The 24,559-nt window shown below is 39.2% G+C and overlaps 1 protein-coding gene across 3 annotated transcripts; it reads right to left on the bottom strand.

Annotated features, from left to right (window-relative positions):
• Positions 1–8,979: 8,979 nt before the first annotated feature.
• Positions 8,980–23,211, bottom strand: MEPE (matrix extracellular phosphoglycoprotein). Of its 3 annotated transcripts, XM_057729757.1 has the most exons (5): positions 23,191–23,211; positions 20,946–21,011; positions 17,606–17,659; positions 16,572–16,664; positions 8,980–10,824 (listed from the first exon to the last, which is right to left on the bottom strand). In XM_057729757.1, exons 2-5 carry the CDS (start codon positions 20,997–20,999, stop codon positions 9,367–9,369), a joined length of 1,659 nt encoding a protein of 552 aa, XP_057585740.1. In that variant the 5' UTR covers positions 21,000–21,011; positions 23,191–23,211; the 3' UTR covers positions 8,980–9,366. The 3 variants fall into 3 exon arrangements, with proteins under 3 accessions (XP_057585740.1, XP_057585739.1, XP_057585741.1); XM_057729756.1 differs by lacking the exon at positions 23,191–23,211 and having other exon boundaries at positions 9,367–10,827; positions 20,946–20,999; XM_057729758.1 differs by lacking the exons at positions 16,572–16,664; positions 20,946–21,011; positions 23,191–23,211 and having other exon boundaries at positions 9,367–10,827; positions 17,606–17,647.
• Positions 23,212–24,559: the final 1,348 nt, after the last annotated feature.

Raw genomic sequence — 24,559 nt, 5'->3', positions numbered from 1 at the left:
AGTAATGGGATCTGGGAATTATAAAAGAGCGGCACCTGCTTGTGTACTAAAAAAAGAAAAAACTTCCTATAGGGAGATATTGTCTCTGAATAATCATGAATGAGAAGAAAAAAGACTCCTCAAGTGCTCTACCTAATTTTGTGTTAAAAATCAAAAAGTGATCGAGGTTGCCATCTAGTGACTGTTTTCTGCTTTTCAATTTTAGCTCTTGTGCATGGGTTCCTGTGGCAGTGATTTTTGAACCTGGCTGTGTATTAGTATTACCTGGAAGTTTTCCTAAACTTTTGTTTCCCAGCACCCACCTGAAGCCGAAATTAGAATCCTTGAGGTGGGGCTGTAGAGGTTCTGCTCTACTTTAAAGATCTTCAGATGACTCTACTGGAGCTAGTCTACTATCAGTGTTTGGAATTAACTGCCCTGGGGACATATTGTGTGTGGGATGAAGTGTCACAGAGCCAAATTTATTTAAAGTACAGTATTTGCCTACTTGCTCTAACAACATGGTTTCAGGAACATGCAACTTGCATCTTTGTACCTCTGAAACTTAAAATAGGCTTAGCATGGCTAGAGTTTACCCTATTACTAAATCCAAATATACACAATCAAAGGTGTTTATTATAATGCTGGTTTTAATAATGATTAACACAAGAAAAACGCTTCAATGTTCAACAATAAAGTTTTTCTAAAAAATGACAGTAAATCCAAACATTGAAATTCTATACAACCACTTAAAAAGAATGACGTATTTCTCTATATGCTGACACCCCAGAGGTACAAAGTGCAGAAAGCAAGCTGCATTTTTAGGGAAGATGTGATTCTAATGCAGGTGGTCTGGAACTGATCTCAGAAACACTGCATTAGTGAGTAGAGGGCGCAATAGTTGTAATACAAAGTGATGAACGGGGCCCAGGGATTTTCATTTTCAATAGGTTCCTCAAATGATTTTACTGCAAACCAAAGTTTGAAATCACTAGCGTGGGTATCTTCCCAGTGACCCTCAAGTCAGTCTCTTAGCTCTCCTGGAGGTCTGTGGACAGTCCAGATCTTCGTCTGTGTTAGCCTGGCCCTGTGGGGATGCTTTCAGTCTGTGATGGAGAGATACTGTGTCTTGTGGCTTATCTCTATCAACAAATGATGAAAATATGATTTAAAGTGAATTTATAAGACAGTCTTCAAACACGGACCTTCAGACAGGCTCTTGCAAAACAGAACATTTTCCCCAGTGCATGGGTGAGGCTTCCCCAGTACACCCTGATGTGGAAAGAAATCTGGTGGCTGTCAAGCTGCAGTGAGACTTCAGGTCACGTACAAATCAGTCGTTCCAGCAGGATATACCACAGCCTATGTCTCTGTAAAAGGCAGAACAGAAAGTTTGACAAGGAAACCAAGAAGGAACTTAAGGAGCAAAAGCTGGAAGTGCAAAGGAGCAAAGGATCACAAAGGGCAGATATGAGATGTGTTTGCTGCTTTATGTTTCCCAAAGGCTTGGGTTCTGGGAGATTGTCGCTTGTTATTTGAATTTTCAGTCAGTAGAATTTGTGAGCAGTAATCCATGAGTCTGCAGTGTTCTCCTACAAAGTCGCCTTTGTGACCTGTCCAGTGTTAGATTGGTGAAAGGAACCAGCCCCTTACGGGGAAGGTCCCTCAGTTGGGCTCATGTGTTTTATAACAAGGGCTGAGAGACTGGAGGGATCAATGAAGATAGAGAATAAGATGTGAAAGCCTCCTCAGACCCCCAAGCCTCCCTGCGGCCGATGGAAACAAGCCTTTACTCTGACTCTCCAACACATGGTGTTACAGGGATTATGTAGTATTTTTTGTTTTTGAATGTCGACCATTTTTTAAAGTCTTTATTGAATTTGTTATAATATTGCTTCTGTTTTATATTTTGGTTTTTCGACGGCGAGGCACGTGGGATCTTAGCTCCCTGACTGTTACCAAGTCTGAGCTTGTTCCGCTCGCCGCACGACAAGCCAGTGCATCGGAGACGAGGTGTTGAGGCATGGGAATATGACTTTATTCAGAAAGCCAGCAAACTGAGAAGATGGCAGCCTAATGTCTCCTCAAAAAACCATCTTGGGGGGGCGTCAAGGAAGGGAGGGAATATGGGGATATGTGTAAAAAAAACAATTGATTGAACCTGGTGTACCCCCCAAAAAAATAAAATAAAATATAAAAAAAAAAAAAAAAAAAAAACCATCTTATTGGGGTCCGGATGCTAGTTTGTTTTATAGAATCAGAGAGGGAGGGGCTGTGGGGAAGTAAAGTGAAAGGGCCATCAGTCTTACAAAGGATCTCTGGGAATAACCAGCCTTGGTGGGGGAACGTGTTAATTTCAGCCATTCACACAGGTGGGCAGGGCGGATTGTCCACAGGTGGGCTGAACACAGGCACTTTAGTGCAACATTCAGGCAGAGGGGCAGGGTTCCTACAGGCAGGCCATCAGGTATGATTACAATAACAAAAGCAACAAAAAGCAAAGGTTAAAGTCTAAGAAACAGATCTAACATGGAGTCCGATTTAGCTCTACACGGTAACATGACGAGGGATCGAACCTGCAGCTCCTGCGTGGGAATGCGAAGTCTTAACCACTGGATGGCCAGGGAAGTCCCAGGGATCACGCACTTTTGAGTAAGTGAGGAGGCTTCGTTATTTCAGTTTACTCTTGCTTGTTTATCACCTACCCAAAGCAAGTGAGGTGAAGTCTTGAATCAGTTTGCATGTATTTCTTTTTTCAAAATAATATTGATAATCTTTCTGATTAAAAAAGAAAAGAATTCAGTAGGTAAGTTTACAAAGAATATAGAAAATGTAAAGGAAAAAATTCACTTAGAGATGCATCACATTTTCCCTTCCAGTCCTTAGTTCCTCGTATATATTTATATACATTTAAAGGAAACTGGTATCTCATTTTATATTCTGTTTGGTACCCTGTTCTGTTAACCTACTATGTTTCACCACATTACTAAATATTTTAAACTCATTAAAAATTTCATTATATATCTCTACCACAATTTGTTCAACCTACTATTGAAGGATATTTATTGTTTTCTCAACTTTTTTCCATTATAAACTCTTGTTTGTTTTTTTAGATTAAATCTGAATGCCACTGGTATTTCACCATTATTCATAATAAATTAATAATATTAGCTGTTTTAGAGATATCCATTCTTTATCATGGTTAGGAGTATATCATTTCCTGATATTCCTTGTTTACTAATAACCTGAAAGTCAGAAAAGGATGTTGAGTATCCAAGAATGACAGTCTGCCTTCTTCCAGTTTCTCGGTCCAAAAATTTAAAGTCACTATTTCCCCATTTCTTTCTTTTAAACCCTCACATCCAAATCATCAGTAAATCTTGTCAGCTCGTGCAGCATTACACACACAGAATTCGACCACTTCTTGCCACGCCCCTCATCTAGATTGTTACAACAGCCTCCAGACCTTACTCTGGTTCCATTCTTTACCAGACTACTTTCTGTTCTCTGCCAGAGTCATCCTTTTAAGATAAGTCAGGCCATGCACTTTTTGCTCACAACCTTCAGTTGGATTTCCATCTCACTCCTTAGTCTATAGGCTCAGTCTTCCATTCCTCCAGTGTTTGGGCTTGATCTCCTACCATGCCCCCCTTGCATATGCACTCAAACCCCATTGGTTTTCCTGCCATCCTCAGTACACCAGGCAGGACGCTGCCTCAGGGTCTTTACGCTTGCTGTCAATTCTGCCTGGAATGCTTCTCTCCCTCACATCTACGTAGCTAGCTCCCTTTCCTTCATAAGGACTCTGCCCACATGTCGCCTCCATGGAGCCTTCTCTGATCATCCTATTTAAAATGGCTATTCCAGTCACCCTTCCCTGATTAATTTTTTCCACAGCATTCATCACCATCTAACATATTCTATTTTTCCTTTTTGTTTACCATCTGTCTCTCTCTCTCTCATTAAATATAAGCTTGAGGAGGGCATCTCCAGCACCTGTAACAGTATCTGGCACATAGTAGACAATCAACTGAGTGGACTCAACTCAACTCAAATATTTGTTGAATGAATGAAACTCATTTTTTTTAATAGAAGAGGAAGTATTGATGTGATGCATTATAAGACTGATGTATTACAGGACTGGATTTACTAATATTCTGGGATAAACTCTTTTTGGTCACACTGAATGACTCTTTGAGAGTAGTCTTACAATTAAATTTGTTTGGGTGTTTCCAATCTGTGTTCATAAGTGATGTTTGTCTTATGGTTTTCTTCTTTTGGTCTCTATTTTTAAGGGTTTGATATCAGGGCCATAATAGCTTCATAAAATGAAGAGGGCAGCTTTCCATCTTTCCCACTATTTCCAAAACAGTACATGTATCATGACAATTACCTATTTGTTGAAAGTTTGAAAGGACCCACTAGTAAAATCATTTGGCCCTGAGGATTTTTTGAGAGGTAATTCTTAAAAAGCATTTTCCAATTTCTTTTTATGGTTAATGATATACTCAGGTTTTAAGATTTTTCAGGATTTGTATGTTTCTGGAAAAGATTGCTTCATAGAGCTGTTCTACTTTATAATCATAAAATTGTTTTTTTTTTCAAATCTTTATTGGAGTATAATAGCTTTACACTGTTGTGCCAGTTTCTGCTGTACAACAAAGTGAACCAGTTGTATTTATACATATATCCCCATATCCCACTCCCTCTTGAGCCTCCCTTCCACCCTCCCTATCCCAGACCTCTAGGTCATCACCAACCATCGAGTTGATCTCCCTGTGCTATGCAGCAGCTTCCCACTAGCTATCTGTTTTACATTTGGTAGTGTACATATGTCAATGCTACTCTCTCACTTCATCCCAGCTTCCCCTTCTCTCCTGCTCTCATGTCCTTAAGTCCTCTACATCTGCATCTTTATTCCTGCCCTGCCACTGTGTTCATCAGTACTTTTTTTTTTTAGATTCCATATATATGAGTTAGCATACGGTATTTGTTTCTCTCTTTCTGGCTTACTTCACTCTGTATGACAGACTCTAGATCCATCCACCTCACTACAAATAACTTACATAAAATTGTTTTTTAATCTCACATTTTAAATGTCTCTTTATATGGTTATTACTTGCATTAGCAGTTTTCTTTAAATTTCTTATTCTTTGTCTCTAGAGGCTTCTCTATCTTATTGTTTTAAATAAAAATCACTAAATTAAAATTGTTTAAATTCTGTCACTAATCTATTAATGTAACAATGGTAACAATCTACTTAAAAATCAAATACAGTTGACCCTTGAACAACGTGGGGGTTAGAGGGACTGACCTCGTGTAGTTGAAAATTCCTGTATAATTTTACTGTTGGCACTTGGTATCGGTGGTTCCTCATTCTTGGATTCAACTAACCTGGGTTCGTGTAGTGCTGTGTTTATTGAAAAACGTCCATGTATAAGTGGATCTGTGCAGTTCCAACCCATGTTGTTCAAGAGTCTACTGTATAGCAGTAGCCATATTTCTAAACAGGGAGCATATCTACTATTCTAAACTCTGCCCATGACTTTATAAAGTATTATTCACTTAGTAAAACAGTTCACTTGCCTGGTCATTCAGTAAATGTTCTCCAACTGAGCTAAATGTTATGTCAAACAGAATCAGCTATCTTGACTGGCTGGGGTTGTGAAGGACAGTTTAATTAGGGCTATAAAATCAAGGTATTTTTTACAAGCTGAGAAATCTAAAACTGTGAGGGTGGAGAGTGTAGCAAACGTGGAAATAAATTCCAGAACCTGGTGTGATCTTTTCTTTTTGGGCACAAGGTGGCAGACTGTGCCTGTTTCAGTAATTGCATGCAAGGCAGCTTAGTGAGGCTGAAATTTCCTGCTCTATTTTGGAAATCTATAAAAATAAAAAAATAAAAGTGAAGCTAGCGCAGCTTGATGGCTGATACCTGGATTTGGATGGGGCACAAGACCCGCTACCTGACTGCAGGCTGTGCTCTCGGATCTCTGGTCCTTCTATTTTGCACGCACCCTTCTGTGTCTGCGTCATCCCTTAGAGATGTGTCATGGATGTTGAAACATTTAGAGTTTCCCTTAAATGGATGAAGAAAATCAAACATTGTCAGTGTTTTGAATAAATATGCATGAACACTGAGGCTTGGAGGGAGGAAACAAAATCTGACCAGAGAATTGAAATGTACGATTTCCCCACTAGGTAGCAGACTAGGATAGATGATCTTTGGAAGGTCCAGCCTATAATCACCCAAAGAAAACATTAGTTTTTTTCTACTAGCTCATTTTTTCCCTTTACAAGTGTTTTTCATGTGATCAGACCATTCACATGTAAAGTTCTGATATAAGCTAGATATAACTAGCAGGTTGATTTCAACTCATTTATCTGCAATTTAAATGCTAATATAGTTTTCTTCACTTCATTAATTGCCTCTGTGTGTGTGTGTGTGTGTGTGTGTGTGTGCGCACGCACCGTAGTTGTCTTTTATTAGAAGAAAGCAAAAGTACCTGTACTAGGAATAGTTCTGCGGGAATTCTGATTGTGACTAATTTATTAGGTGATATGTTAAGTCTTTCCATTGATACTGGTTTCCGTTATACCTAGAAGATGGAGAAGAAATGAGGGGGAAAAAGTATTCCTAGTTTTCAGGTTCTAAGAAGCATTTCTTTCATGTACTCTCTCTCTTGATACACACATACACATACTCACATATTCATATGTGTGCATAAATATATACACATTCTCCATGTGTTTGTGTCTATATATACATGCATTCGTATATATATATATAATGTGTATTACGTATGTGTCTATCTGTCTATGTGACATATGGTAGTACAGTGAGTGTTTAAGAGCAGAGAAGCTGGAGCCTGACTGCCTGGATACAAATCCTAGCATACTAGTTGGATCATTTATTAACAGTTCTGTGCCTCAGTTTCCTCATCTGTCAATGGGAATAATACTACTACTAGTGTAACAGGGTGGCTGTGCAGATTAGAGGACTTAACAGAGCACAGCACGTGTTAGCCATTTTTATTTGTGTGTATCTGATTTATTCCATAGCCTATACTGCAGCTTTTATTTAGAAAAAAAAAGTACCTTCTATCTACCCAATGTGGGAGTTTAGATTTTTTGAAAGCACCATAATGTTGTATTGACACTGACTTGTATTCATTTGTGTTACATGGATTACTCAACTCAGTAATTGAGGTGCTGTACAGAAGGTGCCAGTCATGATTTCTGCTATTTGGGAACTTTCATCTCAAAGAGACAAGAGAAACAATATGCACCTTTCTTATTCTCTTCCCTATCTCTCTCTTTCTTCTTCTCTTGGCCCTTCTCCTTGAGAAGATTGTCAAAAACGGAGAGGTGTATCCATTAGGAATTCAACTCAGCTATAAATAACCCCAAAAGAACAGTTGCTTAACAAATCAGAAATTGTTGCAGGAAAGATGCTGATGGGACTGGTTGAGAGGCATCTCTGTGATTCTTTTGTCCTTTTGTGTCGTAAAACCTACACTCCTCCTGTCTATCTTGTTTACTCTCACACTGCTATCACATTCACACTTCTGACATCAGATGTGTGGGGTCTTTTTCTCCACACCAAGTATATCTGTGACACTAGCTGTGTGTCCCCAAATTTAACCCAGTTCTGACACTATCTACCCAGAGATAGTGTCAGATCCCACAGATTAAGGGCTCAGTCCTACAAGACTGCCTCTCTCCCCCACCTCAGATGCCTATGGCAAGTCCAGGTTGTCACTTGTGCTTCCAACCTATTGCCTATTGATTGGAGGTTCCCAAGACCCCCTCCTTGGGTTCCATTAATTTGCTAGAGTGGCACACAGAAATGAGGAAAACAGTTTATTACTGTTTACCAGTTTATTGTAAAATGATAGGATAAAGGATACAGATGAACATCCAGATGGAAGGGATGTGTAAGGCAACTTCTGTGGGAAGGGGCACAGAACTTTCATGCCCCCTCTGGGTGAGCTATTCTCCCATCACATGTTCACACACCTGGACGGTCTCTGAACTCCATATTTTGGGGATTTTTATGGAGGTTTCATTACATAGGTATAACCAATTATAACTCCATTTCCAGCCCACCTCCCCTCTCTGGAGAATGGGGTTGAAAGTGGGACTGGGGTTGAAAACTTCAAGCTTCTAATCGTGGCTGGGTCTTTCTGGTGCCCACCCAGAGTCACCTCATTAGAACAAAAGACACTGTTATCACCCAGGAAATCCCAAGGGATTTAGGAGTTCTGTGCCAGGAACTGGGGACAGAGACCAAATATATATATGTATATTTTCTATTATCTCATGCCCTTCCTTCATGGTCACAAAATGGCTGCTGCACCTCCAGGCATCGTCTTGATGTTAAGCAAAGAAGAATAGGCTAAGAAAAGAGGAAGGGTGGTACTAACTGTATACGCTTTTTACCACAAAGACCAAAAGCCTTCCAGAACTCCGCTCCCCTCTCTGAGCAGGAGGCTTAGGGTTAATTTTCCAGAATGGTGTCACGAGACCAGTAGCTGGAAAAGCATCTACACTAAAGGTCAGAGAAAGGAAATTGGCCTGAGATGATCTGGAATTAGCTGATGAGTAATATCTGCTGAAGTAAGATTTTGTCTTGGTTTTGCTTTTGTGCTTCTCCTTCTCAAATTCTCCCAGTTGCCCTCCCTCCACCCTATTCCCCTCTTTGCCTAGAAGGAGGTAGGACGGCGAAATGTGATAATGTGGAGAGTTGCTTCAGGAAATAAAATTTGCTTTAGAAGAAGTTATAAATGTGCAACAGAGGAAAAAGCATAGAAGGACATGAAGCAGGATATCTTTATTTGAGCAGAGGTGGTCAGAGGAAGAAGGAAATAACTGGCTTGAGCAGAGAGGGATTAGGAAGGCTTTCAAGCTTTATCCAGTGGATTAATTTCATAGCACTGCCTTTGCCAAAAGCAGAACTAATCTTGTCACATCTGAAATGAAACACCGCAGACAACAGACTTTCTTATAGATCATTTAATTACAGATTATCATGTGAGAGATATTGTTTTTCATGTCTACAGAGCAAACAACAGAGAAAGGGGTTTGTGACACTCACAACCTATTTTTAAATGATACCTATTCAAATGTTACCTATTCCATGAATCCTTAATGAATTCTTTTTCCTTAAAAAAGCATCATAACTTTGAGTAGAATTTCATAAAGCATCATAACTTTGAACAGGATTTCATACCATGACCATTAAAATAGCAACAGTTCTCCCCCGGAAGCTGGGTTTCTTGGCTTATTCAATTCCTGGCTCTGTCCTTCATCTGATCTGCTATCATGTGACTACCCTGTCAAGTCACAGGTGACTAAGTATTCAAATCTTTATCCTGCTGGGAATTCCTAGTCACCATCGCTCTCACTGGAACTGCCACTGTCAGATGAGTCACTACTGTCATGCTTTTTAGGGGGGCGAAACCTCCTATTGGAATGGGGCTTTCTGTAACCCCAGGAGCCTTTGCTTTGCGACACACCCTTGTTCCGCGCAGAATTATTTTGTCTGTGGGGAACGTAATAATTTTTCCTGCTGTGTGTTATTATGGTGCCTTCATTATTGGGGCCATTATGGGAACCTACTTCATTTTTAATTTCATTATCAAGACGGCGAGAAGGAATGAGCTGGCCCTGACCTTTGCCCTTACTAGGAAATCTTTGTTTTTCTTTTGAGGTCGCTTGATTCCTATTAGAATGTTCTGTACCTTTTCTACTACCACCTTTGCCACTTTTTGGAATTTCATTAGTGCTTTCAGCTCCATCACTACTGCCATCTTTTCTTTTGTCTTCTGTGGGTGTGTGAGGGTAATGAAATTCTGTTTTCCCTTGATGAGCATTTTGGCTGCTGCCATCCACTCTGTTTCCTTCTTTTCCAGGGAGTTTCTTAAAATCGGTGCTACCTGTAATGTCATTGCTGCCATCCACTAGCCTTACATCAGCAGCATTTGCCTCTTGGGCTGTTTCACCCCTGGTTCCAATGGTATGTCCACCATGATCTGGGATCTCATTATAACCTGGTCCTCTTGTGTCAGGACTAATGATCTCAACTTCACTTGGGCTGGAAAACTCTATTTGACTATCTGTACCTTCTCGGTCAGGACCAATAGCATCTCCTTTACCAGAAATGTCCTTAAAAGGTGGACCATCTCCACTGAAAGGAGAGATATCAGTGTCTCCCCGCCCTTGAAGATCTGGGTAACCACTGCCTTCAAAATCACTGAGGACTTTTTTGACTTTGGGGAGCTGTTTTTGATAGTCCACGTTGTGTTGGAGATGGTGGGTACTTTTGCTTTTTACTGGATTATTCTGGGCTTGAGAATCTCTTTGATGATTTTTCTTAATTTTTGAGGGGGCTTTAGCATAATTGGCACCCGCTGGAATTTTGCTCAGCACATTCCTGGGTTTGTTCTCTTTGTTTTCTTTCCCCAAGAGTTCCATCACAGTCCCTGGCTCCATCCTGTGGTGCAGGTTATTTCTGATGAGAGCTTCGCCATATTCTTCTTGGTCATCTAGTTTGCTAATAGCATTGTCTCCCACCTCAGCCCCGTGATTCCCAGCCGATTCAGGATCAAAGGGCATCTTCAGGCCGTTGTGGGCATTTTCTTTGTTATTAACACTGTAGTCTTTATTCATCATCTGTCTCTTTTCCAAAAGATTTTGGGATTTAGTGCTTTTGTTTTTTTCATTGGTTCCATGGAGGGACAAGCCTTTCTCTTTCCTCTGGACAATGTTTTCTTTAGGTGCTGGCTCTTGATTTCTTCTCTTGCCAGAATGGGGAAGAGCAACATTGTCTTTGTTTTTTTCTTCCTGCTAAAGTGTAATTTTCAACATAAAGTGATTATTTTATGTTACGCCTTTAAAATTTAATAATTCTTAGGCAATAACAATAACTTTTAAAACCCCACCAGATACTGAATAAAAAGAGTCTTTTAACTTAATAGAGATTTGTTGGTAGAGATGATTCTGAAATGGCCAAAGCAGGTTTCACAGAAAAAGAAGAGTAAGCAAGGCTTGAAGAGTGGGTAAGATTCAAATGCAAGGAAGGAAAATGGTGAGAATATCTGAAGAATAAGTGGCATATTCCATTGTTTGGAAACAGGAAACATTTAAAAGATAATATGGATAAAATCGTAAGGCTGGAGTAGAGAAATCTTAAAGAGAATAATGAAAAAGAGAATCCTAAAGAGAGAAATAAATTTGGAAATATAGGTTAGGGCCTGATTTTAAAGAAGGACATGAATTTAAAGAGGACAGAACGTGGTCCTCATCTTGTGACTAGTGACACACTGCAAGTGACGTGAAGTCCATCTCTCAAACATGATTATTCTTGCTCTCATTCTCTCTCTCCCCTCCTCCCCACCCCCGTTCTCTCTCTTTGCTTTTGCCCTTGTCTTCAAGGGTATAAATCTTTTCCTGTTTTCTTTTTTTCTCTTTTTAACAGAAAATATACAAATAGAAGAATCTGGGTAATACTCAGCTTCTGACATCCAAACAAAATATCTTGCACCAAGTGTTGGCCACTCTAGCTTTTGTCTGAAAAAGGATTCAATCATTTTTTTCCCCTCTTTCGTCATGTAACAAACCACATTTGATAGTCTGGGTCCATAATGCTCCAATGTAGCATTTATGGTAACTATTATTGGACCCAGCGGCCAGAGTTTCTGATTCAGCGGGCTTGGGCAGGGGCTCTGGAATCTGCACTTAGGACAAGTTTCCAGCTGCTGTTGATGCTGCTGGTCTGTGAGCACATTTTGAGAACCACGCTTCTAGAGCATAAGTTTAAGTAATGAGGTCCAGACAAGAGAAGTCCCTGAGACAATAATGGGATGAAAAAGAGAAAGTGGAGGAGAATAGAATGTTTACGTCTATATCTCGATTTGTCCTTTTTGTGGGGGAAGGCCTGTAAAATGCTGCTTCACGGGCCGCACCTTACCAGTCTGAGGTGCAGCGAGGTGCAAGCAGCTTGATCAGCGTGGTCAGGAAGAAAGAGGAGCTGAGACTGACTTTGCCCACACCACTCACTGTTGCTCTGTGACACAGGCTAGATGTGCAAGCATCTGAGAGTGGTTAGGAGCTTTCCAGGGGAAGTGAGGTGGCTCTAAAAGGAGCAATGTAGCTGGAGCATAAGTACTAGGAACAAATGTGAGTCACACGCAGACAAAGATGGGTCTCCATCGTCCATGAGACCCAGGAGAGGCTGAACCACCACTGCCCCCACCACTGCCCCCGCAAGGCTGTACTGTTTGGTCCAGAGCTATTGTAGCCAGTGACTTCATCTTAGGATACCAGCAGGGCAAGCCATACACAAATGGTTAAGCAACATTGTCCCGTCCATGTCTGAGGATCCCATGTCTTTCTCTCCACTATGGCTTCAGCCATATTTGTACGTATGGTTTATGGTACACGGTGGATGGTGGAAGCCCCGCCTGACTCCCTCATGTGCGTGCACACCATCTTAGGGGGAGAAGGAGGGAGAGGGAGGATCCCAGCGTTTTTATCCAAAAGAGACTGAAAGATTTACTTAAAGAACTATTCCCGTGATTAGATAATCTTAAATTTAAACAGGTTGAATTTAAATTAATTTTTGCACACTACCTCTCCTCTTATTAACCCACAGGTAGGAGCTCTTGAGCAACAGAACAGTTATAGACAGAATAAATACCATACTTTCCCTCCACCTCAAACTTGTAGGGTGAGCTAAAATTTACAACACCACTACATAGGCCTGGGAACTGATGGGTAACGTGAAATCAAAATAAGAGATATTTATTGAGGAGCTGGGACATATAAGAAGTTGGGCTGGTGCTACATGTTCTAGGCGACACCTGATGACTTATTAAATGGCAGAGGCAGAAGTCCTGCAGGCTTATGGAGGGTGGGGGCGAGGTGGTGGCGTAGGGACCTTGTATTCAATCAGGGTTGGCACGGACAGAGTGTCAGAGTTTTGTAGAACCTGGGACTCCAGGCATAAGAATTTGGTTTTGTTTTGCAGGGGATGAAGAGCTGGTGGAGGTGCATGTTTTTATTAACAAAATAAAAATCAGAGGTTTAGGAGGAATCGTGGTAAGAAAGAAGAGTCAGGAGCCTGCTGCAGTGTCCAGGAGTGAGATGTAATCGCTTGGATTAGGATTATGCCAAAGAAAAACATCACAAAGAAAAATCTTCTATAGGTGCCCAAATAGAAGAAGGGTTAATAACCAGAATGCTGACATGCAAAAATGAAGACGAGACAAAGATAATTTAAATATTAGATGTATTAATGTTGATGGGATATAGAACCTAAGCTCAAAAAGCACATTCCAGTTAGAGACAGAGTTGGGTGTCACAGTCTCCTAGCCAACATCCTTCCTAGTTTCTATGAACTGTGGTCAGCTTGAACATCCTTGAACATTTTATGAGCTAATTGCTTGTTACTTTGCATGTCAGCTCTTTTCATTTCTGGATATTCTAATTTTTTTTCAAGTTTTTTAACCTGCAACTAATTTTGTTGAGTTTTTTTTTAACCTGAAACTAGTATCCCTTTTTCCTGATACAACCATTCTTAAGGTTATTTCCTGTTTCATATACAACCCTTCCAGGAAAGTCAAGGTTCTCTCCATCTTCACTGGGTACTTTCTCTTCTCCAGGTTGAGATGTGCAGATGGCTTTTATTAGGTCACTATGTTCAGATCCATCCTCAAATAGGAGTACTTTTCTAGTTGGAAGACTGCCTGCTTTTATACAGAAATCTTATTAATGTTGGAAGCAGTGGGGAATTGTTGAGTCAGCTCACACTTGAATCTCAAGTTAAAAATGGTTTACGGAAGTGCCCTCTATTCTTACAAAGCTGGCTCATATGCAATACACAAAAGTTCCAATGTGTAGTATTTTTAAGATATAATTTGAAATGACTTATTTGGGGCAGTTGTCATTATTCACTAATCTTTTATATTGGCAGGTATATTCTGAAAATAGGTATGGTTTTCTCATGAGGAAAAGTATAATAGAAAAAAACTTTATAGTGAATTATTTCTGAATAAAAAGTATTTTAAACATTTGACTTATTTTAGACATTAAATCTTGGAAGGTTTTACATGGGCATCTATATTTTCCTTTGCACCCAAGTTCATTGCTCACTGCTAATGTGCACTTCTGAGTTAAACGGGTGCATTATGATAATCCCTTCCTAATTGTTGCCCCTTCCTATTCTGAACTGGGAAGTCTTGTTTTATATTTGGTGCTTTTACTGTTTTTAAAACAGTAGCGCGTGTGCTAATGAGTTGTGTGCGTTTCTTTCAAGACTGAATAGAGTTCTTTTATAAATAACACATAAAACAGCTTTTAAATTGTGGTCTGTGATGGGCAATCATTCTTGCGCTGCTGATTCTAAACGACTTCCTGCTGTGTTGTTGCCTGTGTGATGGTCATACAGTCAACACAGCAGTTGGCTTATCTGCTTTCCTATCTCCGTGCCTTGGCTCCTATTATTCTTTTCATGGAGTACAGTCTCTCCCACACAAATGTTTGCTCAAATCCTACTCATGCTCCAAGGCCCAGTTCAGTTATTTCCATTATGTGGCTTTCCCTGAACACCATACTAGGAACTAATCTTTTCTACTCCAAGCCCTAAAGCATGATTTTTTGGGTGCCACTCACATAGTACTTAGCACATTCTGTCTTGGGCTATAATAATTTTTGTAAGCACCTCTGTTTCTTTTCTAACCCTAAAATCCTGGAAAGAAAGAGTTAAGTTTTCTTAATCATTTATCTCACATAATATTTTGCACAATAGGAAACACTCGGCACGTATTTGTTACAACCAATACGTTTAAAAGGCAATGAGTCTGGGTGGAAGACCTAAATAGACATTCCTCCAAAGAAGACATACAGATGGCCAACAAACACATGGAAAGGTGCTCAACATCACTCATCATTAGAGAAATGCAAGTCAAAGCCACAATGAGGTATCACCTCACACCAGTCAGAATGGCCATCATCAACAAATCTAGAAACAATAAATATTGGAGAGGGTGTGGAGAAAAAGGGAACTCTCCTGCACTGTTGGTGGGAATGTAAGTTGGTACAGCCACTATGGAAAACAGTTTGGAGGTTCCTTAAAAAACCCAAAATAGAATTACTGTATGCAGTAATCCCACTACTGGGCATATAGCCAGAGAAAACCATAATCCAAAAAGAAACATGTACCATAATGTTCATTGCAGCACTATTTACAATAGCCAGGACATGGAAGCAATCTAAATGCCCATCAACAGATGAATGGATAAAGAAGATGTGGCACATATATACAATGGAATATTACTCAGCCATAAAAAGGAATGAAATGGAGCTATATGTAATGAAGTGGATAGACCTAGAGTCTGTCATACAGAGTGAAGTAAGCCAGAAAGAGAAAAACAAATACTGTATGCTAGTTCATATATACGGAATCTAAGAAAAAAAATGGTTCTGATGAGCCCAGTGATGGGGAAAGAATAAGGATGCAGATGCAGAGAATGGACTGGAGGACATGGGGTTGGAGGGGCGGGGGGGGGCGAAGGGGAAGCTGGGACAAAGTGAGAGAGTAGCATAGAAATATTTCCACTACCAACTGTAAAATAGATAGCTAGTGGGAAGTTGCTGTATAACAAAGGGAGATCAACTCGATGATGGGTGATGCCTTGAAGGGCCAGGACAGGGAGAGTGGGAGGGAGGGGATATGGGGATATATGTATAAATACAGCTGATTCACTTTGGTGTACCTCAAAAGCTGGTACAAGAGTGTAAAGCAATTATATTCCAATAAAGAGCTTTAAAAAAAAGTAAAAAAAAAAAAAAAAAAAAAAGGCAGTGAGTCTTAGATATGCTAAGTCTTAGAGATGTATTTAAAGAATATTGAGCAGAACAAAATAACATTCTGAAGGGAAACTACTACTTTCATGAGGAATGAAGCCAGATTTTGGAGAAAGTAAATAGTCCTTTTGCTTATGGCATTTAAAACTGTTTCTAGCTCTTTGGCCAATGGATCTGCAAGAAAGGACCGAGTGAAAAGAATTATTGTTTTATTCCAGTGACAAAACCCTTATTCTTTCCCTTCCAAGCATCCTGACACAGATGGCGTCATCTGCAGAATGAGTTTAAGAGACACTAAAATGTGTCACTTTTTAGGCCAAAATGATTTCTTTCTAATCTGTCCCCCACCCCCCATTAGAGCACATGGTAGAATATATCCAGAAAATCTCCTTACAGAGGATGAAATTTTACTCAGAAGCAATAACATGAAAAAAATCAATGGCCTTCCAGGGCCCACCAGCACCACATCTGCTGTGGCAGGTCTTGAAGCAGGGCAGGGTTTGGACCAGACCGTGTGGTGGCCCATCTATGTCAGGAAGACGCTGGGACACAAAATTCCATAGCAGAGATGCTCCAGGAGCCTGGGACCATGGGGAAAAGGATAAAGACACTAGCCACAGACAGAGCCCCAGAGCAGGAAAAAGTCATCTTTGTCTCCCCTACAGTTTTTCCTAGTGGTGGTCCAGAGTTTGGCTCACGGTAAACATCACTAGGATTCTGCTTACCTTCACATCACTTTGATTTTTCCTCCCAGATGAGGTGTAAACATACTTAAAAATATAATACCCATGTTTCTCATGGTGGCCCTTGTACGTTATCTACAAAAACACAACATTATATTAAGATGTGTTTATCTCTTACTAAGAAGTTTTCTGGCTCTCTTTTTGATAGTACAAGATATTTTTAACTTGGGTCAAGTCTACTTCTATATCTAACAAGTGGTAGTATTTTTGATAACCACAGGAGGGCGTATGTCAGCCACCTCCTGAAAAAAGCAGTTTGTTCCTTTCTTTTCTGTCCATCTCTAAATCTGTTTTCACTGAGGATGACTGTCAAACTGCTCACTCCCCCAGGGTGTATCAATTTTATTATCAAATTTCAATGGAAATGGAGCACTTGGAAATATTTTCAGGTAGGAGGAGGTAGGGGGATGAGGAGAAAAGCAGATTTCATGGTGTTCATGCTGATGTCAAACTGGCCAAACTCACAGCATGAACATTCAGGCTCTTAAGTTTGTAGTTTTTGCCTTTGTAATTTTCAGCTGAGATAGAGAACAGAAGATTGTTAGTTTTTAGAACAGAAATTTCTGAGACTTCCAGGAGAAACCCTGGTAGGCAGAAGTAAACTGCAATTTGGTGACATGAAAAGCTGGGGGTACTTTAACTTTCTGGTTGCATATGGAGAACTAAGGCCATGTACACAGAATTTCCCTATGAAGACTGGTTAACTCACTTCCCTTTGTTTTCTCCCTTATTTATCTCTCTATTCTCAGCTACATGTGTGGGAAAATACTGTTTGCTAATAATAATATTAGCAGAATTTCTACTCATCCCTCTGAAGAGAAACAAATTCCTGTTTGGAAGGCTTTTCTCCTTTCTATCACACATTGTGTGAATTAAAGTGCCAAAATTATGTTGCATAATTTTCCGTTTCCATTCTAGGTACTCAAGAATATTTTGACAGTTAAAAATTTTCTCTTATTGACTTTTCTTTTTGCAGAGTTGGAAGGGGTGTATTTGAGAAGGATAATTCTGTTTACCCTCTGTTCTTCCACACAGTCTTGCTTGGTTTTCTCAGCTTGTGGTTGCAATGTCTGAAAGGAATCAAGAAATGAAACTTCACCAAACACTTCTTTTTTCATTCATTTCTTCACACAATAACTATTTCCTTTCTTTTTCTCTCACTGGGGTGTATGAATCAGTGTGGAAAATCATTCTGACCGAAAGAAGATGGGTGCACCCCTCACATTTGTTTTTGTATTGAAGGATGATGCCAGCTCTCCTCCTGCAGAGGCAGACTGCCATCCCTACTACAGCACCACGTTCAAGCGCGGGGGAATGGCTGTGTTGGGAGGGGTGGCACTCCAGGTGAAAAAGCGTGGATGTCATTGGTATCCACTGGAAAAGCTTTCCCCGGCACACTGGGAGTGTTTGGTGTCAGTGAACCCAAGTCAGAGTTGAGTGATATGGACTGTATATGTGTTGAGTGTATAAGTTCAGTCATTGCTATTTGAGTCAAGATATGATGCTCCTAATGGTCCAGCAAGAGTGAAACCATAGCCCCGCACCTAAGGGGGAGGAACACACCTGAAACAGGGATTTCAGTGTTGCCAGTCACCTGGGCAGTTGTTTCTTGCAGGGAAAGGGAAAATGACATTTTGAAAGGTTGTATTTTGTAGAATGTGAGATACGGAATGCCACTATAAACCATTAAGCTTTCCATTACTTCCGCTATTAAAAGTCTAGAATTTTACCTAACATCTAAACCAAGAAAATGACTTTTTTTTTCAGTTCCACAATAATTTTTCTCCCCTAAGGGCATATTTTAGAAATCTACCCTCTATTGCCCTCTACCTATGTTGGTTCTGATATGATCTTGGGCATATAAATTTAGAGCATTGTATCATTCCTCAGTTAAACAGTTAAAATAGTTCTGGAAATGGGGTTATAATAAAGAGAATATATTTTTATTATATTAATAAATAATTAATATATATTTATTATATTAATATTAACATATATTATATTAATATTAATATATTAACATAATTATAAATATTACAATATAGTATTACATTAATATTGATATATATTATAAAATATAATGATTATATATAATACATATTTTATATATTATGTATTATATATAATATTTATATAAATTATATTATATAAAAAACGAGATGGGTAGATATTAAGCAAAAGAAAGAAATGACAGTTTGCTGTATTTCGTGTCTTCTTACAGAACACACACACACGTATTAAAAACATATTTGATGGTATTTTAATATAGTTCATGAGAAAAAATCATGAACTTACAACAAGGTAGCTTATAACAAAGTATAGTCTAATTGCATATTGATTAATGTTAATTGAATTGCATAGCCCAACAATCATCTTTTATTTTCTTCCACTTAAAATTTTGCTTTTGATTGAAACAAGAATGTCACCCCTAAATATGCCTTTTTGACATAAAAATTGTTTTGAGCTGAAGGCAATTAAGAAGTAGAACATGTAGAAAAAGTTTCCCCTTTTCTGCGTAAAGGCAGGAAATAAATTCTTTTAATAGAGACAAACTCTTATCAGTCCAGAGATGGAACAGAGGAATCTGCAGACAAATCTTGTTAAACTAATCCTAATCTTCCTGGTTAAGGAAGATAAGGACTACCGAATCCTAGCTGGACTACCCCCAGCTCCTTCGTCTTGTCAGTTCTTCACAAACGTATTGTTTCTTTGTCTAAAAGGTATAAAAGCTTCCTGCTCTGGTCACTTCTTTGGGCCCTCATTCTCTTGTGAAGGCTTCCGTGTACGTGTAAAACTTTAATAAAATTTGTATGTTCTCCTTTTAGTATGTCTCTGTCAGTTTAATTTTCAGACCCAGACAGAAACCCAAAGACGTTTGAGGAAAATTTTTTCCTCACCTACAGTTTGAATTTAGTTTATAATTCCAAGAATATGTAACTCAGTCTATACTAGTTTCTGATACCACCAATCGATAATTAAATAATTTAGATAATTACTCAAATAGAACCCGTATCTGAAAGAAAACATTACATTTAGCCCTTCATAATTCCAAATTTGTCTCTTGTGTCCTTGCCTAATCTCTTTCATTTGAAATCTGCACCCCTCCCTTCCCCCACCCCCCACTTGGCAGCTCTCCTGCCCTTGAACGTGGCCCTGAAATAGAAATGGCATTGCTTCCCTTGGGGGAAGAAGACTGGCATCCTCTCGACCAGTGGTTACTGGATTGGTGTTGACATAGTGCATTTACTGGAAAACGGTCAGAGATGCCACTCCAGCTGTTCTTTGGAAAGTGTTGCTCAAAATAGACTCGTCCCCAGCTGGTGGAACTGAGCTGGGTCAGCAGGACCCACTCCATCCTCCCCATGCCCAAGCACACGCCTCTGTGGTCCTGATTGAGCAAAGTCAGTTGTGTGCGTTGGGCCTGGCAGATGTCTATTGTAAGCAGTACGCCCCCCACAGGACTGTTAGAGCATGTGTGCTGAGAGGGGACACACGTTCTTCAGCCTCTGCTATCCTCACTGCTTGGCATGGTTCATGCTTGTCAGTGGGTTTCCTAGTTGGTTACCAACTTGCTCAAGACCTAAATGTAAGTTCCTCTGACAACAGAATGACTACTTGCTTCCACTATTCTCCAACTGGAAAGGTTACTCTGATAAGTTAGGATGTTTTTCAGATATTATCTAATTAGCACTGCGTCTCCTTTGCAGAAAATATCTGTGGCATTGAGCATTTTCACAAGATAACTTAGTCACATCCGGAGTACTCATCTGGGTGAATCAGAGGGAAGAAAAGACACAAAAGGAAATTGGAGCTTGATTTGGGTTAAGCTGAGGGGGACTTCGTCCTATCTTTAGCCTCGCTGATGAAGGCAAAATCCCTAGCAGGATCTTGCAGTGTTGGAGTGTAGCAAGAATTATAGAAAAGGTCTGGTCCCTTTGTGTTGTCGTGTAGTTATAAAGTTTAGTTGCTTATCCGTGGAGCATTTGAGTCAAATTCTTTCAGTTTTTGGTAAAATATTGAAAAATTCTTTTGGCATGTTATAATTCAGGTATATTTACTCCCTAGCATTAGCTGATTGAAACAGTGTGGCTGGCTATTGGTTTTCTCAAAAATACTCTTTCTGGTGTTTCTCCAAAGGCAACATGTGGACATCTTGTAATTCTTCTCATGTGTTCATTGAGGGCCTCCTTGGTGACAGACATTTGTGTCAGGTGTTGGCTACTTCTTCTTTACTTTATACTTTATTGTAACTGAACTAGGTAAGTGCTACTAATTTAAAAAGACATTGCTTAAAAGAAAAATAGATAAAGAGAGCAAAAGATTATATGATGCATAACTGAATTTGTAAATGCTTACTGGTGCTGCCAGGGTCAGACTGAAAAGGAGCAGTCCCAAACAGATGATTTGCATCTTTGAGAATCTCTGTAAAAAGACAATAATATTTCACCCTAAAACATTGCCAGTTATGAGCTGCAGCCATAAGAATAAATAAAACAGAATTGTCTATACAAACCTCCTTCCCATTAGCAGTTCATTTCCTCTTGTTTAAAAAGAAACTATATATAATGTATATCCACGTGCAGAAACTTTAATCTAAGAGCTTTCCTATGTCTAATTATTCCAGTGTGAAAGTGAAAATTGTCAAACATTATGGAAACAATTAAATCATATAGAAGTGGATTTTATAGACATATTCATTTGCTCTATTGTCAGCCCAAACTTTTCCCTTTTGTCTTTAGAGAGAGGCCATTGAATTGAATTATTTATATAATTCAGAGTAATATTAAGCAAAGAGTCAGTAAACGTGAAGGTAGATCAATAGAAATGATATAATTTGAACCAGGGAGAGGAAAGAGATTTTTAAGTGACCATTCTTTTCTTCCAGTCTTTTATAAAGGTATTCTGCTTCCTCAGGGACCTGCGTGATGATAGCAGTGGTCAACCCAGAATGCTATCTCTCAGGGAAGAAGTATAGCAAAATGAAGAAATAGGGTTTTAAAGGCAGATGTGTCTTTGAATTCTCGGCTCTGTGATTTCATAGCCAATGGACCCTGAGCAAGTCACGTAAACTCTCTAAACTTTGGTTACCTCATTTGTAAGATCTGAATAATACTTGTTTTATCTGATGAAAAAATTCTTAGCTCTTTACACAGAGCCGGGCATACAGTAAGTGCTCAATAAAGGTTAGCTGTTGTCATTAAAAAAAAAAAAAGAAAAAAAACAGTTCAAAAAAAAAAAAAAAAGAATAATATTAAGTTAGTAGAGCAACTCAGAGTCTAAATGAATCTGCCAGGGCAGCAGGCTCTACTGTCAGGAGTGAAATCTTGTTCGCTATTGGCCTGGTGCATAAATACATACCCTCATACTCACTAGCAATGTATGGGAGATGGGAGCTGTGGGCTGCAGACCAAAGCAATTTATGCAGTACTTATATTAATAGCTAACATTTATTGAAAACTAAAATGAGTTCTAAAACGTTGACATGTAGTCAATTAATTGAGCCTCACAATAATCTGGTGGAGATAGGTGGCATTACTAGTCCTGTTTTGTAGATTAGGAAATAGGCACAAAGTCACATAGCTTGTCTCAGAATTCCCAGGTGTTCAGGAGCTGAACCAGAATTAGCATCCAGGCAATGTAGTTCTAGAGCCAGGCTCTATACCACCTTGAATACGTTTCTACTCTATCTTACTACAGAAAAATCTACATGTACTTGATTTAAAGGCAAATCATAGTGTTATACTGGGCTCCACAAAATGATGTTTAAAGCCCTAACATTTTGTTATGGATAAACGTACATGTTTATACCTTGGTAAATATGCTAACAGGATCTAGTGAGTTCATTTAAGTCCAGTAGCCATGAGATTGAAAAAGAAAGTCAACATAACTTTGGATGACTAACCTATTGGTTTTGATATTAAGTATTTTACTAATTACCGCACAGACATATAGCAACCAATATGAGAATTAAAGATTTACAACACTCTTTCATATTACTTTAGAGAAAAGTACTTTTAATAGGAAAAATAATCTAAATACTGTTGCAATCTTTAACCATTTCAAGGTAAAAACTTTGATTTGGTGAAATAAATATAACTATTAAATATATTCTAAAGTCCTGGGCAATTCTCTTCTAAATTAATGCAATTTTAAGGACCTTAATCCTAGCCATAATTTAGCTTCTAAGCATTTCAGAGATCAGGAAAGTACAAGTCATTTATCAAATGACTTAATGCTGATCAGTGGAATTAGCACAGATGAGGTTTGTAGGTATAAATATGATCATATTACCCTATTCTGATTTATAAGCGAAGGTATAGAGTAAAATTGAAGTCTTTGGGTTATTGTGGATCTTGATACTGTTGGTAGTCAAATCAAAGAGATAGCTGCTTCCAAGTCACCGATTTTAGTTGATCATTTCCAGAGTGTGGTAACATATTTTCTTTTTATAAAACAAAGCACTAAATAGTACACAGTTGTAATACTTTCCATATGCGTTTTTTTCAAAAGCAATCTCCCTACCTGCATGGCATGCATCTTAAAAATATAACCTATGTTATAAAGCTATTTGCTATTAAGAACATCAAGAGAGCCAAATTACCTGGAGCTTTTGACCTTCAGAATACCTGGCTGGCTTCTTCTGCAGAATGAGCAGTCTCTGGGTATTTTGCTGAAATTTAAAGTTTGTTAGAGTTCCCAATGGCCAATCAGCACTGGCTCACTTAGCACTAGCAAACAATTTGTTACCAGTGCCCACAGATAACCATAGGGGGCAAAGTAATTTTAATCTAAAAATGTTTTTGTGGTAGAAAGCTGCTATCAAATGTTCCAGAAAGTGGGATAAACAAAAAATATAAATACCTCAGCTTGGTATATCATGTTGTCAAATAATTAAAATTGATTTCAGAACTATTAACTAAGAGTGGCTGAATAACTCACAAGTTTATAAATAGAAAATATTTCAGCTATCCTTTTATGTAAAAAGTTTATAATTTCAATTGTGCCTGAATGAAATTCAGCAACATAACAAAAATACATTGAGTGCCTGTTATGTGACAGGCATTAAGTGAAACAACAGTGAAAGAAACAAGACAGGGGAAAAAATTCCCTGTCTTCGTGGAGCTTATTTATAAGCTGTCAGGGAGACAGACAATAAACAAGATGAATAAGTAAAATACGTTATGTTAGGTAGTGACAGAGACTAAACCTAAGAAGAAAAAGTGTTGCAGGGAGGGTACAATAACGAGAACTGGGAGTGGGGACATTGGGTTGAAATTTTATTTTTTTTTATTTTTTATTTTTTAATTTTTATTTTTGGGCTGCACCACATGGCTTGCGGAATCCTAGTTCCCCAAACAGGGATTGAACCAGAGCCCTCGGCAGTGAAAGCGTGGAGTCCTAATCACCCAATTCCCTGGGTTGAAATTTTAGATAGGGAGGCCCAGGAGGGCCTCGTTGAGAGTGTGACTTTTGAGTAAAGACCTGTAAACATATGACTTTCTAGGGGAAGAAGATTCTGGGCAGAAGGAAGAGAAAGAGGAGAACCCCTGGGACAAGAGCCTGCTGGCTTGTTCCAAGACTGAGAAGAGGTCAGGTTGGCTGGAAGGACTGCAGGAAGGGAAGAGCAGGGAATGAGGTCAGAAAGGTATTCAGTGGCTGATCCTATAGTGCCCCTTGGGTCATCGCAAGGCCCTGACTTCAACCTGAGTGAGAAGGAAGCCCTTGGAGGTCTTGCGCAAAGGGGGACTGAGTAGGAAAAGGCAGAGACTGGCAAGGAAGCTCTTGAGGTAATCTGGTCATGAGATGATTAGGACTTGAACCAGAAGGGATGGAGAGAAGTGGTCACATACTAAATATATTTTGACAGTAAAGCCAGTGGGATTGGCTGGTGTACCAGGTGTGGCTTGGAGAGAAACTCAAGAATCAAGAATGGCACCAAGGTTTTCACCTTGAGCAACTGGAAGAATGAA

Source organism: Hippopotamus amphibius, chromosome 3 (assembly GCF_030028045.1).
Source record: "Hippopotamus amphibius kiboko isolate mHipAmp2 chromosome 3, mHipAmp2.hap2, whole genome shotgun sequence".
In the NCBI taxonomy this organism is placed as follows: domain Eukaryota; kingdom Metazoa; phylum Chordata; class Mammalia; order Artiodactyla; family Hippopotamidae; genus Hippopotamus; species Hippopotamus amphibius.
This window is presented reverse-complemented; position numbering and strand designations above follow the sequence as displayed.

Bases quoted from the DNA above. Each gene is read 5' to 3' on its own strand.
- MEPE (XM_057729756.1), bottom strand. From the start codon at position 20,999: ATGCAAATCATCTGTTTGGGACTGCTCCTTTTCAGTCTGACCCTGGCA. The intron at 16,665-17,605 runs GTAAACAGAATT...GTGTTTTTGTAG, and splicing joins ACTGTGTGGAAGAACAGAGG to ATAACGTACAAGGGCCACCA. The intron at 10,828-16,571 runs GTAAGCAGAATC...ATTACACTTTAG, and splicing joins AAAATCAAAGTGATGTGAAG to CAGGAAGAAAAAAACAAAGA.